Below are 19490 nucleotides of genomic sequence, written 5' to 3' on the forward strand. Positions count from 1 at the left end.
TAGAACTACTTACCTTAAGCACAGAAAATAACCATGCAGAAAAACTTCTTGATTATTCTGCTATGATTGAGTGGAGTCCAACATCTGACCTATTTTATTTTTTGCAGTAACTCATATTAAACAACTTTTTTTCTCCAAGCAAAGTAAATGGTTTCATGAAACTAGGTTATTCAGCTGTGAGGACTGGAAAGAGCTTGCAGCATCTGCATCACAGCTGGAAGCACAAAGAGAAAACTTTCTTTTGTGTTTAGAAGTTTCTAGGTAAATGAGGAGAGTATGTAACCATGTTTCCTCACTATACACCAATTGCAGGTATTTTAGACACCGCAGTAGATGACTTTCCCCCTGCATGTTTTTTTCAGGCTCCTGAGAGCTCTTCTACCTTGTGAAGCAGATTCCTCTTCTCTGACTTCTGCCATGCATGTAACAAGTACAAACTTTCAAGATGCCAGAACTGTTAGTCCAACTTTTCTACAGGCAACAGTCAACTGTATTACTGTCACACTTTCCTCTGTCCGCTACCAGAAACTATTACAATAACCTCCTCTATCCTCCTGCTGAACAAGACTGAAGACTCCAAAGAACCAAATCATCCTATTGAGATGTTTCTGCATTAATTTAACAATCGTATCTGAGACTCAGATGAGTCAAGATCCTTTGGAAAGTTTGAGGAGAGGGAATAATATTGAGAAAGTAACTTAAAAAAAGATGGTGTTGAAAAACATCAAATAAAATCCCACAGTACTGACAAGACTACCCTGAAGGGTCAAAGAATTAGTAAGAGATCTGGAAAACATGCTAGCCTTTTATGTTTGAAGATTGTCTACACTGTAAAAAACTTAAAAAAAAAAAAGAAGAGGAAAAATTACTTCATCTGAGCATCACTAATTGGTCTTGCACTGTTTAGGATGTTCCAGATGAGACAGAGAGGCTTGCTGGGATTTGTGGGAGATGACTGAACTTCTAGTTATGACTGAGAGGACTTCACTGCCTATCTTCCTCTATTGCAATACTGACTTTTATTACCAATCTCATGGAAATACTTTTAACAGCACTTTTTCTACCTTTCAACTGCCTTCCTGCCCTACTTCTACTGCATTTTTATTGCCCCATTTTGTCCAAACTATGCCATCAGTGACTACAGTATTTTTTCTAGGAAGAAAATATAGGTATTTCTAACACAAGGATTTAACACAATTTTGCTTGCTATCATTGTTTGTAAATAGATTAATTTCATTGGGGTCATTGAATTTCACAGTTTCACGATAGACTCCTTTTTGTAAGCATTTGCAGCTTTAAATATGGTTTTAAGATAGCTGGAAGGAGAATGATATTGTGAGGGGGATTTCTTCTTGCTTTATTGCATTCTTACTGTCATTTAATGCTGCTGCCATTTTCAGAAGAAATGTATAAAAAATGACACAACATGGGCAGATAAAATTCAAAAGCACCTTTGAACATACCATTGGACCTTAACATTTCTTTTCATAAACTGTGTAAGGACAGAATCTTCTTAGAAACACAACTCTTACAGAAACACCAAATACAAAAAATGTGTACAGGATAAGGTTAACAACAAGTCTGTCAAAGACAAGATCCTAATGACCCTCAATGGTAAACAGAACGAAGCCACATTTAAATAAGAATGGCTGAAATGACACAGTGCAGTCCAACACCTGCCATAAATCTTGCCCAACCATTCATGAATAAAAATGCATTTCCAACTGCAATTATGGTCCTTCTCCTAAAGAAATAATTGTTATGGACAATCTAACCTACCAGTGACAACCTTCAGTCTTCTGGATACTGAAATGTCAGTTCTTTTTCTATGGCTTGATATAATCAATGTAAAGTTAAGTTGCACCTCATTCATACTGCTCTTGATATCCTTCTGAAAAGAAGGGCATTCAAAGTAGCACTTATGTTTTGAAGGAAGTAAGCAGCGGAGTCAAAAGATTTTTCACTGTTGGAGAGTGACTGCAGCACTCTGCATCCTGTTGACATAGTGATTTACAACAAACTTGAATGTATGCAACTGAGTGAGAGAAAATTAAGATATGGGAACACACATATGGAGATTTAGGTACTGTAATCAGGATTTTAACTGAATACCTCTCCTGGATGTTTCAGATAGGTTAAACTACAGCTAGAAGTAATACTAATGTCTTTTGTGTGATATGGGTCTAGAGGATTGTTGAATTCAAATGAAAAAAGATCATTCCACAAGCAAAGAATCATTCCTTAATTTTAAGATTGTTAGGATGTAAAAGAATGGCAAGTTTTGAGTTTTAACAATAAATACCACAGAAATTGAAACAGATACAGAACCAGCTAATCTCCACCCCTGTTATACTTAATTTTAATTATATATTGCCTGCTTTTTATATGGGTAATTAATAGGACATTGAATGGTTGGTGAAACATCATTTTTTGAAGAGTTCATGTGCGAAAATACTTTATGCATACTCAATATGCATTATTAATCCCTCTCTGATGCCCAGCAATTTTTCAGGAAGAATCAACTTTTCTCTGAAGAACTGCCTTCCTTCTCAGAAGTGCAGGAGCAAAAGCATCACCATTACAAAATCTTTTTTGTTACCCCATCAGTCCAAAGAGACAATTGGAAGGGTTCTAAGCAAGTGCCTGCTGTCACAAACTGTTCATAAACAAGAAACTGTTTGTAAAGAGGATGTCTCAAACAACTTGAGTGGGACGCCCTGTGGGGGAGAAGTGGAGCAAGCTCGGCAGAGGGAGGGTGGTGGGCCATTTCTCTCCCCCTCCCTCCCGTTGTTGCCCAGAGACAGAACTTGCCTAACTGTGCAGGTACAAGCCAGAGAAAATGAGAACCTTCTGGAACAACCTATTGTGCATGCGTAAGAAGACTATATAAAGGCAACACCCCACGTGTGTCTTTGTTGACCCACCACCTACGGACCAAGCTGGTTACTCTGCGACAACATGGGATCCAAGGGTGGTGATTTCCCGTTTTCCTATCCCCTCCTCCTCTCTTCTCTCTTTCCTCCTTCTGCTGTCTCTCTTTCTTACATATATTCATGTGTATAAGTTTTGCACGAATTGAATTGTGATTGGTTGATCATTGATGGGTTATTGGGAAAATAGCGTCATTGCCAAAGTGCCTTTATTCTTTTCCAGGATGGTTATCAGTTGATTGTTGCCAAGTTGTCTCCATTCAGTCACTAATAAAGTCACCAGCACAACTGTTCCTCTGAGTCGTTGTGGTGACTCGGCCTGCCCTGTGGCTCTGCCGACAAGAGACCGGTGCTTCCACTGGCATGCAGGCTCTCAGGGAATTCAAAAGATTCACCCTCCTCGTAACTCACTGCGTCGGACAAGACACCTGCAAACCTTGTTAGAATCACAGAGATCTGAAAATTTAGAAGAGCTGATTCAACACCTGCGCTAGGACTCCTGCTTCTTGCAATCTGTGCTAATGCAGTGCTGTGATCCAGTCCTCTCGCTATGGCAAACATCTTTAGGAGGTCCCTGCAAACCCAAACATACCAGATCAAGCTTGCATTTGTGCTAAACTGTGGAAATATGTTTTTAATTGGAGAAGGCTTATACTCTTAATCCATATGTTCCCATACCACTGGTCCAATTCCCTTGGGAGTATGGATCTAGACGTTCAGCAAATAAATTGTTTATATAACAGTACAGAGGTGCTTTAAGTTGCAACTTAAACCAAAATCAATTTATCTTCTCTGTCTTCGTATCACAAAATATCTTCTCTAGAATAAAGTATCTGCTTTAGGATAAGCACAATCATTTTTTGAAATTCACTCACTGATTCTAATGGGAGCTTAGTCACCACAACGCTAATAGATACCCACATTTAGACAACTATACCAGGAATCTTGATCTTAGATTTAAAACCACCTAATGGGACGTGAATCCTCAGATCTGAGAAAATAATTGGATTGAGAGAATTTTACTAGCCAGTAGAAAGTGATAATCTGCTGTTTAATTTTGAGGATTTAAGACTATCACAAACTTTCCTCTCACTTTCATGCTGAGTCTTCAAACTCTTCCAGTGCTAACAAGGATGATCCCAATAATTTACAATTAACAATATAAGAGCAATATTTCTTCTTTGAAAACAGAACCATTATGTAAACATAACGTATTTACCTTATGTGAGTGGAAGCTTTCTGGAAGAACATGTTCAAGGTAGACTAAATAATCTCCACAGAAACTGTTTTCCAGTAGTAACATATATTACTTTCCAGTTTGTTATAATCAAGGTCAACTTACACATTAATACTTCCAATTTTCAAACTGTCATAACACCTCACAGACTATTATTATGTAGTCATTGACATACAAATATTGATGTGATGATGAAGCTTTCAGAAGCCTTCAGTGTATTAAAATGTACTCAGATTCTTAGTCATGGAGGACATCAATCTCACACAATTATTAAACATACAAATTATCTAAAAATTTGTTATACTTATTTTACTGATGAAATGGCTCCAGGATTTAAATTATTTATTACTTACCCCTGTTCTTTGAACTTCCAAGAAAATCGCTCTTTGGAATGATTTCTCCCACACTGCCAATTCGCTGCCCAGCTCTACATTGAAATAATGACTCTTGCCATGTCCAACCATAACACTGAAACAATATGGCCTCTGGTCTTCAAGATCAAAGTCCTGATGAATACCTAAATACAAGTTTGCTTGTAGCCAGCAATCATCAGCAAGCCAGAGCTGAAAGACATGTTTCAGTATGTGATTCTTCATCTAGCAAAAACAAACAGTTAAATTAACATTGTCTTCTGCAAGTGATGGGTACTTGGGTATGTTATGTCATTATGTTAATAATTACCTTGAAGAAATGTTCTGAGAATTAAGTATTAATTTCAAAGACAACTTCTCTCTTTGCTTCTTATTTACTTTACCCTGTATCATGTAATCTAAGCAACTTCTGCAGTTCCTAATTACTGTCAAAAAAGTTATCTAAGCAATACATACATAATTTAAAAGAATTTTGTAGCAATGTATTGTTTACAGTGAAAAGGAAGGAAATCCCTGAATTGTTTGAATACAGTTCAAGAACTGTGTACCAGCTTTACAGGAGAATATAACTACTCTGTTTTAATTGGGTTCCAATATGCTAAACACCAAGGAATGCGGTAATTTATCAAGCACCCAAGGGCTAATTCTGGAAATGACAACGTGAGCTTTCAAATGTCCCCTAATAGCTGCCAATGCTGCTCTGCAACTACATGGGGAATGAAGTGAGATCCTGCCATCACCTTCAAGATGAAGAAGAGAAACTTCACATTAGTCTTTCATAATGAAAAATATCCCTGTAACAGAACATTTTGTAAATGGAAAGAAACTCTTACAAGGAACTTCCCTAATCTTTCAAGACTTCATTGATTAGAATAAATATAGAGAAAAAGAAAACTAAATAAAAAAGCTACTGCTTATACATCTGAGTACTTTCACTGACTGAATTTCCAAATTACGCATTTTTTAAAATTTCTATTTATCAGATAGGGCCCCTTCCTATCTCTGTTTCTCCATGATGACATGGGGCAGAAAAGATTGAAAGAACAAAAGAAAGTAATTGGCAAAAAGAATGTTATTTCTTATTTTCTAAAGGCACCTGCAAACAGAATATTCTTTCTCTAGCACTCCAGGTTAGGTGTAGGAGTCTTGACTCCAGTCAAGCAGATCTGAGATAAAAGCAGTCATTCTTGATTGGACTTAGGTGGCTTTGAAAAGACCAGAATGCAGCTTTCCAGTAGTACCCAAGTCCTAGAATCTTGTAGTAAGGATAAGCCTTATAAAGATTTAGAAGTTATTTTTCCAGGACCTCTAATAGTCCATCATACCTTATTGAGGCTATAGCTGAAACTCCATGCACAGGAAAACAAACAAACTGGAATTTGAGCATCCAAATGTAATGTAAAATATTTCTATACATGTAAAATAAATGCTTAAATGTCCAGGGTCTTGTATCGCTCCTGTTCTAGATGCACACACAACCACCCTTGCAGGACAGCAGTGAAGATCCACTTTTTAGTAATGAAAAGCAGAGGAAACAAACGCTCTGCTAGCACACCGTCCTCTGTGTAGTGCTCTCATATTCACAAACAGGATTAAAACACTGAGATGGGAACTAAAAATTTTTCTTGTGCCAGTGAATTACTCAATAACACAAAGCTAGCAAATCTAACTTTATGCAATTTAGTCAAGTTAAGCTACGGATGTTTTATGGGGCACCTCAGAAGCAGCACATAATGCCACCAGGGTACGCAGCACTTTGTTGTCAAAAAAGGCCCTGCAGCTACCTGAGGAGAGAACAGTCTTGAGGAAGTTCAAAGTTATTTTACAACTCTCCTTTGGACTGGTGAAAAGGAAGCTGAGTAAAATACCTGCATATCATCTGGTGTTTGGCATCTATAGAGTGACAGGTATTACATCTATATCTGCTGCAAGACTCAGTGCTGCTCATCCTGCCTCATGGAATACTATAGTAATATTTTTTACCTTGCATGTGACAATCTGATGTGTGAAAATACCAGGCAATAAAAGAAAATAAAATGTCTTTAAGACAGGTGGCTTTTAAAAATGCATCTAATATTCTCACCCCTGAAAAATACAAATTTTCAGTAACAGTTCCAGTAAATATGGAGTATGAGGCAAGGTTTAGGAAGAAACACATGAGATAAAAGAGATCACATTTTCAACCACATTTCAAGTGGTTGTTACCACTAAATGTCCAGGAATATGCAAGTGCATAACATATATATGTGAATTTTAATTCACATATTTGCATACACATGTTCATGTATGCAAGTGTGTATTTATATGTATGTATGCACACACACAAATTTAAAATGTAGCAAACATTCTGTTTTAAAATGTAATTTACATTTTGGATTCTTATTTTCCATGTTTAACTCTTGTGTCATAACAAACATAGATGAGAAGCTTACGATTAGGTAACAAGCGCACCTCTCCTTAAAATCCATCTTTTGTGAGAAGATACAATAGCACTCTCCACCACAGCTTTGCACTAGTTCTAACCAACTTATGAAAATCCTTCAGAACACCCTCCCCAAACAGCAATTTTTACAACATAAACTCCATCTGTCAGTCTGCAATGTAGAAACCTTAATCTCTTAACATTTTTTCCTATCTTTTTGGATTTGCTCAGGTTGCCTTATTGTCACTTATATCAAAGAATCAACAGAAAAAATGTTAAAGAGTGGAATTCAAGCTGTTGCACTTTAGCTAATGTATTCATGAAGACTGGCAATTATGCATTAATTTATTAAAATGTCAAGAACATTAAAGAGTTGAATCTCGGGTAGTTTATTTCCTACTTCTTTTTCTTAATGAAAAAAGTATCACGGAATTTACTTTAAGGATAGATTATCCTTGAAATTACCAGAATATTCAAGGAAGGACTGAGTTTCAAATTAGTAGTAACATTTAAAGGTGAAAAAACCAAAACCAAAGCCCAAATCACAGCAAAATCTTTTCAAAAGGCAAAATGAGTATATATTTCATTGGTGCCTGACTTATTTATCAGGAAAAAGTAAATTTAAATAAAATATTAAGGAGACTGAATAAATAACCTGGGACAGAACCTCTGCTCTTTGCTGCTGTCTTGATGATGTGCAGGACCTGAAGTTGCCCACATGTATCCAGCTGAAGATGTGGTCACATTAAAATACTGCTATGTCTACAAGAATATGGCTGTGCTCCTGCAGCCTGCACTGTGGAACTGAGCTCAAGTCCTGAACTCCAGGATTGCTATTTTCCCGGCATGACACTGGCCAAGACCCTTCTCTCTCCCCACTTTTGCCAGAGAAGAGAATCTTCCTCCCCTGTCCAGGGACAGCAGGCTTACAAGAGAGAAAAAACACGTAGTGATGGACTGTGAAATTGGCATCTGACATCAGCAGAAGCTCTTTTAGCAGTCAGTTAATGGGAGTGACACCTCTGTAAAATGCAGATGTCAGCTCATATTTGAGATTTTTTTCTAGATTTCTATCAAATTAAGTGTGCTCCTTGTTCTGTTGGTTGTAACGTCACCATGTTTGCTATTTTTTTTTAAATTTTTAAATCACAGTCAACAACACTGGTGTCGGAAACATGCTTATGTTGTTGAACGTCAGTTTGGGACATGTAGTTGAGCAGTCAGGACATGGAAACTCCCTGCCACCCCATTCTTTGAAGAATGTGGTCATTTAGCGTTACAGAGAACTCACCTCTATGCTGAACAGGGCAGTAAAGGGGAATGGAGTGTTATTGTCGGGTCTTTCAGCTTTTATTCTTTTTTTGTTTGTTTGTTTGTTTTGTTTTGTTTTTCCTTCTGTAAATTAAACAAAACAATCCAAAACCAAAAAACTTAAGCCGTTCTCCTTCAGCACAATGATAAGTCAGGATCTGTACAGGTGGCAGAGCAACAACCTTCCTTCTCTAAAACAGTACATGGTCAAAAGAGGAACAGTAGAGAGTATGACAGGAGCTGGTGAAAACTCAAGTTGATTTGTAATTTTCCAGTGAAACAGCGTTTTATCTAAAAAGACTGATTTTTTTTTTTTTTTTCCCACCTGTTAATATGTTTGGTTTTACTCTCTTAGGCAAGGAGGCTGTCATGTAGCCTTACTTCACTGCAGTTTTTGCTTAGCTGGCAGAGAACTAGCTTAATCTATCTATCTCATGCAACTTGTTAGAGAGTATCTTCTGTAAGTTGATTATTTAAATAGACTGCTAAGGTCTTGCCCAAAATCCTTGCTTGGGACAAGCTAAACAGAAAACATGACACTCTTGTGTCATGTGGTGGAAAAAAATGAAGAATTCTATGGTACACAAATGCACCATGATGCCCTTTGTAAGATAAAACCTACTATAATATTTGCATATGACCTAAAAATTACATAATTTTATTCCTCCAATTACTGATATTAAATAAAAGTATCTTTATATAGATCAGGAATTACAGCAAAAGCATTCTGTATCACATTCACTTAAAATTCTGAACCACTAAGAAAAAAGCAATATCCAGCTTCATTATGTTTAGCTGTGTGTCTCACCTGTATTTCATATGACCACCTCTAATACTGAAAAATTTCTTCAGTATGGAAGCATTTTAGTAACTTGGTCCCTTGGAGCTTAATTCATTTTCCATATTCTCTTATACTTGCATAGCTAATGCACTAGCCATTACAAATAGGCAAATAGATTTTTTTAACAACAGATGAACTATTTGAATGTTAGCTACACCTAGTTAAGATTGACCTGAGCTTATCATTAACAGAAAAGGCAAGCTTCTTTACTAAATAATATCATTGTAATAATTAGGAAACCTACCTTGTGAATTTTAAATAGAACCTCACAGAGGTTATAGATTTTTTCAGCTCGTACCCAGTCTAGTGTGCTTACCTATAATATCAAAAGAAAATATTAATAACACATTCTTTATTCTAAAATCATGTACAGATGACTTCTACTGAATGCTCTAAACATAGGCACATTACATTTAATATCCAGCATTTAGAAAAGACTGTCAATTAGCGTTCAATTTTTACAAGAAACAGCATCTACAGGAGTCTTACTATAATTAAAAGGTGTTAAATAATTTCATTGATGTTTTTCCCCATTATTACGAGAGTATGATGGAAACCTCTTTGCAATCTCTGTGGGGAGTTACATAAGCGTATTTAATTTCCAATATGCTAACACAGAGAACCCAGAGTTTCAAACGCATTCAGCTTCATGTCTCAATTTGAAAAAAATCTTACAATCAACACACCAAGTTGCATTCCTAAATTAAGATTTGAGTTTATATACACTTGGGCAGCAATATCTTAGTATTTATTTTAAAAACTGAAAAGTACTATGTGACTGCAATATTTGAAATTAAGAAGAATGTCAGCTGTGTGCTTAATAATTAATGAGAAGACATATTTTTTGTTTTCTTTTTATTTTGTTACTTTATCCTGTTGACATGACAGTCTGTTAAAATTTGACAGTTAGAATGATATTTGAAGTTTTCCCTAAAGTCTAGTTCATGATATAATGTGATAATCTGTTTTCCTTCAAAAACAGTATATACACTATATAGTTGAAAGAAAAAAAATAAAGAAGCTATCTATAAGAGGATAGGGGAATACACATTATTTTGATTATATATTTTAGAGCAAAATCCTAGTTCTTGGTGAATGCACAGGAATGGCTGCATAGACATACAAAGAATTTGACTAAATTGTAACTCTAGGGCTTTTAAGCCATGGAAATCAGTGTTTCAGTGACTCTAATGGCAACTTGGATACTTTAAAATACTAGGGCAGATGCAGCTTTTCCTGTCCCCACCTTCCTCCCAAAGGAAGAAAGCAGAAAAATTAAATTAAATTATTTAGGTGAAGTAAAATTTGGCTGTAAAACATCTAGCTTCTGTGGATGAAACTTAATTAGGAAAAACCTACGAAATTCAAGAACAGATTCTTTTCCTCTGTATTCACAGTAGCACACAGTTGACATATAATAATCAATCTTGTTCCTAATGTTTTGCATGAAGATCAACATGATTTTTCTAAAATTTATTTTTAAGTTGAATTTCCAGGTCTTCATAAATTCTAAACCATTAAGCAAAATGGTAGTAAAATGGTGCAAATCCAAATCCCTACAACACTTAGGAGCAGACTGATGTGACTTCTACTGGTTATTAAATGTTATTTCAGAGAGTGCTGTTGGAGGACCAATGTGAACTTGGTTTCTTTCTAATCTTATACGGTCTTATGTTGACTCCCGTTGAAACTAATGAACATTATTATTGAGTAGACCTCACAGCTATATGTTTCAAAGCAGTGTTTCAAAATTCACCTGAATTCTTTCTTCTTAGTGTGGAAAGCATCTCATCTAAATGAAGACATCAGAGGTATCTAATCTTAACAACCTAATTTAATTCTTAATAATCTAATCTTAATTTCAACATATTGGGAAACAAGAAAAGAAGTTTCTCTAAGTTTAGATTAGATCTTTAACTTCTAGGTGACTAAATTTAGATGAGATGAATCACCTATTGCAAATGGGACTGAAGACCTCTGGAGGAGAAAGTTCCACCACCACATCTTTTCAGGATATAAAGGGACTTATATTCCAGGGTTCTCCATTTGACAGTTTTTATATTTTAACAATCAAATGAGAAACATCACTTGAATACAATGCATGGAGTGGAATATGTAAAACCATGTTATATACTTAATCTTTCTGTTATATTATAAACAATTTCTCACCATAAATTAAAGCTCAAAACATTGCATATAGCTACCTTTAAAAGTACTTAGTACTACTTTAAAGGAACTTTGTGAAATTTAAATCTAATGTTAACATTTTTAGCAAGTGTTTTTAAAGCAATTTTAGATATTATTCTTGTCCTCCCATCACTTCATAAAATGTAGCAATTTTCAGAGTCATACATTTCTGATTTTTAGATTTCTGTTACTGTTTTCCTTCTAGTAAGGTTGATTCAATATTTTATTTGAGTTTTGGTTTTTAATTATTGCTAAGAGTAAGCAATAACACAAGTTTAGAAAAAACTGAAACTGAGGAATTATAAAGCCAATTCATAAAGAAATATACATTTAAACATGCTCACATTGAGCAAGTACTGCAAATCTTTGCTTAATCCTTATTTACAGGGAAATCTTTTTTAGTTTGATGGCTGTTTTGAAAATAAAATAATGAAATAATACAGGTTTTGGCTCATTACTGCTGATCTTCAAAAAGGATCTTCATGCTTCTTGCAAAATAAGGTTTACAGCCTAGAATGGTGGCTAGTTCATTTTTTGGTCTTGAATTTCTTGAAGGGAAAGATTCTTTTCAATCTCAGTTAAAAGTAGGAGAATCCTTCATTCCTATTAGTGGCTAGACAAGATATAAAAGCATAAGCACCAACTTATTTGCTGTTTGTGAAACTGAGTTTAGTGAAACAGGCTGTAACTTAAAAGCTGTTGAGACATGACTGAACTTTCATTTGCTCATATCACTTGTTTTGATTCTTGAAGATTAATTTAAACTGTTGGGGTTTTTTGCTGCTATTAATGATGCTACCACGGACAATGGTGACACTGCTGCACCATTAAATTAGCTCTGAATACTTCAGCCTTCTCCCCATTATCCTGTGCATCTCTTTCATCCTTTGATTCTCTGTAACCTCTTATGACTTTTTCAGCAGAGATAGCTAGTGATGACGATAACTGTCAGCACCTATATACGCCAAGATTTTCTTTTACTGTATGTCAGAGAAAGGCTACCATACTTAAAGCCAAGAGTGAAATAGTCTGAATATCATAGTGTGCAAGGTCATCAGGAGAACACAAATGACATGTTGAGAGGGATTTTAAGGAGGGGAAGCAAACATACTACAAAGGGATACTAGAATCCAAAGAGACAGCTGACATTATTTATCCTTTTCTCAGAACTATCATAGCATGTCTACGTTTAAAATGTTATTGTTATAGACTGAATTGCTTTAGAAAAAAAATCACAAATGATCATATACTTCTAGTCAATGAGAACAGCTGGAAAGAAGCAGAAAAGTTCACAGAAGTACAATACCTTTCATTTGCTTTAAAGGAGGTTTCAATTTGTTGCAGGCTTATCCATCATCACACATTTAATAACTGGGTAATGATAAGTAACTAAGATAAATGAGGTACTGAAATATATTCCTTAGGCAATAAAAAAGTTTTTCTCAAGTTGCCTTGGAATTTGTCATGTAGGTATTCTATACATTGCAATTTTCTGCATTTATTTTAGTACGACAAGAGAATTATTTTTTAGTAAAGGATATGACAAAATGTTTCAAAAAATATATATTCAGAATGAGTCACTTAGTGAGACATACTTTCATTCATATGAGTTTAGTTTTGATGAAGTGTCAAAAATAGGGTCAAAATACATGAAAGTACCAATTAGCATTCACTAAGCTTCCACTTTAATTCTTGTTTGTCTAATACATGAATCTATGACCACCAGTAGCTGAATGCTATTATTATTATCAGAAGACCAACTCCTTAGCTAACTCAATGCATTATGTGATGTATTGAATACTTGGTTTTGCAGATATTTGGATATATTAGTCCTTTCACAAAGATTGTAAAAGAACACATTTGTAAACTCATATATAACACTGAGCTAATCATGGAGAGAATAAAAATGAACAAAGATAGAAAAATAGGAACCTGGTTACAATTTTAAGTCCATAAGGAGAGACTGAAATAAGTATGTAGAGTTCCAAAAGTGCTAAATGTTGCAGAAGTACTTTTTACTTCATCATGAGTTTCTGTAAGTTCCTTGAGTTTTAAAAACAGGCATTACAGTGGATTTCTGAAAAAAAAATAAACTACTAAAATATAGTTTTACTTAGACCAAGTGATCTCAGCATCAGTTCAGGCTCATATTCCAAATATACTTAGCTTTAAATGCATGTTAATCCTTGAGTTTTCTTTAAAAAGTTATGATTAAAAATATAGAGGAAAATAAAAAGTTAAATTCATTTTGATGCATACATGTAGTAAACAACAAACTGAAAAACAGTTACTTCCTAGAAAAGAATTCTGCAATTATAAAATAGTCATAAAATACTTTCATGCCTATTCAGAGATCAGTACTAAAGGATTGACTAGACATGAGAAATAACTATGGGGTGCATGTAAAATAGAATCACACTTCAAAACTTGGGAAAGCCAAAGGGATCATAACATACTATTTGAATTACTATGAATATTGAATGTGATTCTAGAAATCTCCAGTGCCCCCCAAAATATTAAAAAAAAAATTTGAATATATTTAAAGAATAAAACGTAAAGAAAAAAAGATCAAAGTAGTTGTAATACTTATTACTGGAATACAAAGAATGCTGCATTTTCTGACAATTAAGCAGAAGCATTCAACCCATCCATAAGTACTAAAAAGGTCTAGGGAAAAGATGAAATACTTTTAGGTCAAGAGTAATTAATTTCACTGGAAAAAATGAGCTAAGTATAATATTGAAAAATTATTAAATGATATTAAAAAGGAAAATAAATCAAGAAATATTCTTGAGATGAAATGCTATAGCAGTATAAGAAGTCTAAAACCATACAAAACAACTCAGACTTGATGGTACTAAGCACACACTAAAGAGTAGTCAGATCCTAGCAAATACGTGAACAAAATAAATAAAGACTTGTGTGTAGTTAGAAATTTTCACCAAAAGCATTCATGGTCAAGTCTATGCCCTCCAACTCATCGCCACTTCTTTCCTAGCATGTCACACTGACATTATGTATAATGTAAATTACAAATAGAAGTAGTTCGAACTTACACAGCAGTACTCTAGCATTCAAAGCACTGCTCGTGTGTTAATTACATTATGCAAGCTTTTCTTCTTTGTAATGTTTTTTAAAGGTGGAACTATTTCTGTTACTTTCACATTATTCTTGTATTTATTCCTTTTCTTAAAACTATAAGCAGCATATGCAGTTATTGCCTAGCTGATTTCATGTAAATCACTTCAGTGTCATTTATTTAATCATTTTGAAAAAGATAGTTTTGTAATTGAACTATGACATATAAAAATAATTTGGTTTCCAATGATGATTTTGAATAATGTCTCCCCAATTTCTTCTAGAATATAAATTCAGAACCTTATAAATTCAGAACCTTTTCAAGATCTGAAAATTGACAGAAATTTATCAGTTGCTTTTATAATATAATAAAATATTGCTTGTATATTAACATTGACAGAATAATAATGTATATTTGTGCAATGGTGTTTTTCACATGTGCAGTTTTCAGAAATGTGTCACAATTCGAATATAGCAATCTGTACATGAAATCTGTAAATTCCTTAAATGCAGCCAGATAAGCCACTTTAGGGATGCAGAAAGACCATTTTCTGTTAATCACACTGTTCTTGATATTTACTTCTATGGTGAATCTTCTACATTTTTGGAAACACCATCTGAGACATTGTTGAAATGGAGTATAAATAAAATGTTACTTGTGATTTCTTTTGTATTATAATATCCACATTTTTTCCACAATTTTCTTTATTTTTGCCCATGGGTAACTATGTTTTCCATTCTTATGAAAGTTAGCAGCTGTATTTACATTCATACCATCTTTTACACACAATGAAGTAGAAAAATAGTAGAAATTGTACCAGATCCTTTTATAAGCAGTTGTAAAGTTATGGGTAAGGCCATTCAAACTAAAGATAACTGTATGACTTGTAGGTAATCTACTTTGTGCACACTACATTGATACACTGATACACTACATTTACTCAGTATATATATTCAGCAATAGCATCATAGAAACATCTCTGAAATAAAACACATTAAACTTATCTTCTAAAGATCAAGTTAAAACATCTGTATTTTTGTGATAGAATAATCCATTTTTTAATGTTTCACTTAATATAGTAAAAAAGTCAGTGGGAGTAATGGTAAGAGCAGTACTATAGTATCCCTAAAAATAGTGAAGTAGTGAAAATGCATGGCTTTGTGTGGGCACCTGTGTTTCCTGCTACAGAGCTGGGACACGTGACACAGAACCAGTGTCAGAGCACAGTGTGGGTTGGCGGCTCCCTCAGTGCTGTGGGAGCTCCCCTAAGGTCTGGCAGGGCAGGGTCCTCACCAGCCAGGGCCCACCCCATCGCCCTGTAGTGGGCTGACCCCATCCAACAGCTTGGGTGCTTACCCACACAGCCACTTGCTAAGTCCCAGTCTCCCCGCAGGGGGATGGGAGAGAAAACAGGACGAGGAAAATTGTGGGTCAAAATAAAGACAGTTTAATAAGTGATGGAAAGATGAAAAAAAAAGTGATGCAAAGGTGATTGCACCTTGCCTGCCCCAAGCAGACCAATGCCCAGCCAGTCTCCAAGCAATGGCTACTTGTTTGAAAACCAAATCCCCATTTTTTATTGCTGAGCATGATGTTTTATGGTACGTAAGGTATTCAGCCTATTTGGGTCAGCTGTCCTGGCGGTGACCCTTCCAAACCTCTTTCCCACCCCCAGAGTGAGCAGTGTGAGAAACAGAGAAACGCTGTGCAAGCAGAACTCAGCAACAGTCAAATCACTGGTGTGTTAGCCCTGGTTTAGTCACACATACAAAACCCACTGTGATATGGGCTGCTATGAAGAAAGTTACCTCTATCGCAGCCAGGCCGACTACATGCCCCCATATAGGAGCAGGGCAGACACAGAGACTGGGGGCAGCCCCAGCTCTGGGCACCAGGCACCTCCCTGGTGACAGGAATGGGCTGAGGCTGGGCCTGTGGGTGTGCTTGGCTCATTGGGGTCCATGGCTGGGCAGGACAGGAGCTGGAGACTGGCCCTGCTGCATTGCTGGGGCAGGGGCTGATGGCCATGGAGAGGCTGCAATGGGGTCCCGGGCTGCGGGAAGGGTGCGGGGAGCCCCTGGGAAAAGGGCCAGGGACAGTCAGGGCTGGAGGTGCCCTCAGGACATTGATAATCATCTTGGAAGTGTGGCTTTAGATCCAGGTTTGAATTCTGGAGGTGGGTGGTTGCTGGAAACTGCCAATTTCCTGTTTTGTTTTTTTTTTTTCCCCCTGATATAAAACATCTGTGGAATGATTAAATAACATGAAAACTGGTCAACAGGTTTTATGATTTATAGGTTCAGTCACAGTTACTGGTGTATCTGATTACTGGGATGACATAACACATTGGTCAAAGGGGTCCCCCCCTTTGTTCATTTTTTTGAAAAGCCACTGTTTCTACAAAAAAATCATGCAGAAACAGTGTAGTAGATACTGACAAGTAACATGGTATGAATACTACCAAACATTCATCCTCACTTGTCTATTCTTAGTAGAGTCCTGAACACGATAAATGAAGTAGTTTATCCCCAATTAGTATCATGTAGATGGATAGTTTTAATTATATCAAAAATGTTTCTTCAAAAACGAGTCTGAAAACAATAATTAAAATTTATAAAGGAAAAGCATTCATGTACTATGTTATTTATTTGTTTAATATTTTTGTATTGTTTTTGCATTTTAACTGCATTGTAGTAATTAAATCAAATTTTAGTTCCTTGACTTAACATATAGACAAATAATTTTTAGAGGGGAAAAAAACCTACTTTTCCCAGATGTCTCATTTTAAAAAGAATACTACTGGCTATTTTAAAATACTTGAAGTTAATAGGAATCATTGGATTTAGAATTTCAATATGGAGAGAGAAAAAATGTTATGCATTGTTTCCCAAATGTACTGCAGATGGTACACATGTAAAGGTTCAGATTTTCTTTGGATCACCTGAAGAAACTGGGAGACTGACCACTTTCTGAGCAAAACTGTAAGGAAGCTGTATAACAGAAATCGCATTCTAATTCCACATTTTATTCTTTTTGATTTGCTTAATGCAAAGGCTCTCCAGAGAAAAAAGAAAGGATAAAGCAATACCACGTGGTAAGTATGGGTCACTTTTTAAGAGTTTAGAATTCTACAGTTCATCTCTGTTTCATTCTTTTAAATTAATTTTTATTTATTTTTTTTCTTACTGAAGTATAAGTCATCTGCTGTGAAATAGAATTCTCATTACTAGCTATGTAAACTATCAAAGCAAGATGATGTCATTTGTTCAAACTGTACAATTAGCATTTGATTCTCTGTAACAATTTTGCCTGTGTGCAAAATCCAAAAGTATCTACTAATGGTATGGATGGTTTATTTCCTGATGTATTTTGTCTTTAAGAAAACAGAGTAACTACCAACTCATATCTACAAAATAGAATAAATAAGGTAAGAAATATTGGGCCTAACCAACCAGAGAAAAATCTGAACTTAACGACTTTAAAAATTAAAACACTTACTCCCTGTTAGGAATTATTTGAACTATCCAGGTACAGTAAGATTTTCAGAGGACCTTGAAAGAGGTTAAATATCTAAAGCTTATCGAAATTCAGTGGCATCTATGCCTTTAACTTCTTTTGAAATCTCAGCTGACAACTTCACTTGGTAAGGAAAAACAAGCCCAGACACAACAAACAGGCTTCCATTTATAATGAAACTGTCACAAAAATATTTTTTTTTTACCGGTGGAGTGCTGAAAATGTAGAAGGATGAACCCTTCAGTGCCAGAAACTTGAATTTGTAGAGCTGAGATGAATCAGTTCCTTCAAGTCTCTCATTTACCCATCCCATATGTATGACCTATAAAAGAAAGTAATTGAAAATTAAGGCTCTATTTTTCAGTGGAGCATAAGATATATCTGAATAGGTCAAGTCTTTCCACAAGAAAGAGCAATCATACTGGAATAGGATGAATCATTCCCTTCTTCACATTTGCCTTCCCACCACTACACCATGCTCTTGAAGTGAAGTCCTTGGAGAGACTTAAACTTACAGTACATCTTGTCTGAGATAGTCACCATTTTAAAAGTCACCTATCTCAGTGGAGATCAGCAGTCTCTCACTTAGGCCAGCAAAAACTCTAGGTGTACTGAAATAGTTCAGCCAATGGTTTATAAAAAACATGATCCTGTGTTATCTATAGCACAGTCAAAATTTGGACATACTAAAATGTCTGTTACATGTACCTGTATAGAGATACATCTGAACAAATCACGGTATTTATCTGAAATCAAACAGCTTTCTGTATGCTCATGTTTGCCACTGTTAAGAAAGTGTCTTTGTCACACATTGTCTTCCAGAGTTTATATACTTTTTTTATATACACTTTATCTCACGATGATTTATGTTCTCGTAGAATTAAATGTTGAATTCATTTGTTTCACAGCTTTGCTCTAACAGTATTACATGTCTTTACATTTCAGATAAATTAATCTTAAGAAAAAATAAAATTAAGAAGACTGCATGCTTCCTTTTAGTGAGGTAAATGCAAATTTATAAAGGAATAATGCCATAGTGTGGTAGTAGAATATCATGAATGTAGTTACCTACCAAAAATAACAAATGTAAACATTTTAGGCTTCATTTTGCATACATTAAGAGGAACATACCACCCTTGAAACAGGTACTCGAATCTCTAGTGATCCATCAATCTGAATATACAGCTATTGCTGATAAGCTTGCTCATTTTCAACTAAGTCTACACTTACAGAAAATACTGAATTACATGAGGCAGAAATGTCACAGTACTTGTGAATATACTGAGCCCACAGAGCTTTGTTGGAAGTCAATGGAAACAGCCTGAAGAAGGCATTCATTAACTCGCATGAAAACTTCAGCATTTGTTCTACAGACAGATTTGGGAAAAATGTGATGATCTCAGGAATGCTTTTTCATTGAAAGCCCAGTGTGAGTACCTGTAGTTACTACCAACAGAGCACAAAAGCGGAAAGAATGCACAGGGAGTAGCTAATAGTATAGATGCATGCTCATACTCTCATATCATGAAAATCTCACATGTTGTTTTCTAATTTTGTTTTTTAATGTATTATGTATCTTACCAATCAACTTATTCA

General features: G+C 35.3%; 1 protein-coding gene across 1 annotated transcript in view; it reads right to left on the reverse strand.

Moving 5' to 3' along the window:
• Positions 1 to 19490, reverse strand: part of SNTG2 (syntrophin gamma 2) — a 293650-nt gene that overhangs the window by 30157 nt on the left and 244003 nt on the right. The window contains exons 12-14 of the mRNA XM_074864709.1: positions 18100 to 18216; positions 9357 to 9428; positions 4521 to 4763 (exon numbers count right to left, since the gene is read on the reverse strand). Coding sequence (XP_074720810.1) covers positions 4521 to 4763; positions 9357 to 9428; positions 18100 to 18216 — 432 coding nt within the window. The remainder of the gene's footprint in view (positions 1 to 4520; positions 4764 to 9356; positions 9429 to 18099; positions 18217 to 19490) is intronic.

This window comes from Strix uralensis, chromosome 3 (assembly GCF_047716275.1).
Source record: "Strix uralensis isolate ZFMK-TIS-50842 chromosome 3, bStrUra1, whole genome shotgun sequence".
Classification (NCBI taxonomy): Eukaryota; Metazoa; Chordata; class Aves; order Strigiformes; family Strigidae; genus Strix; species Strix uralensis.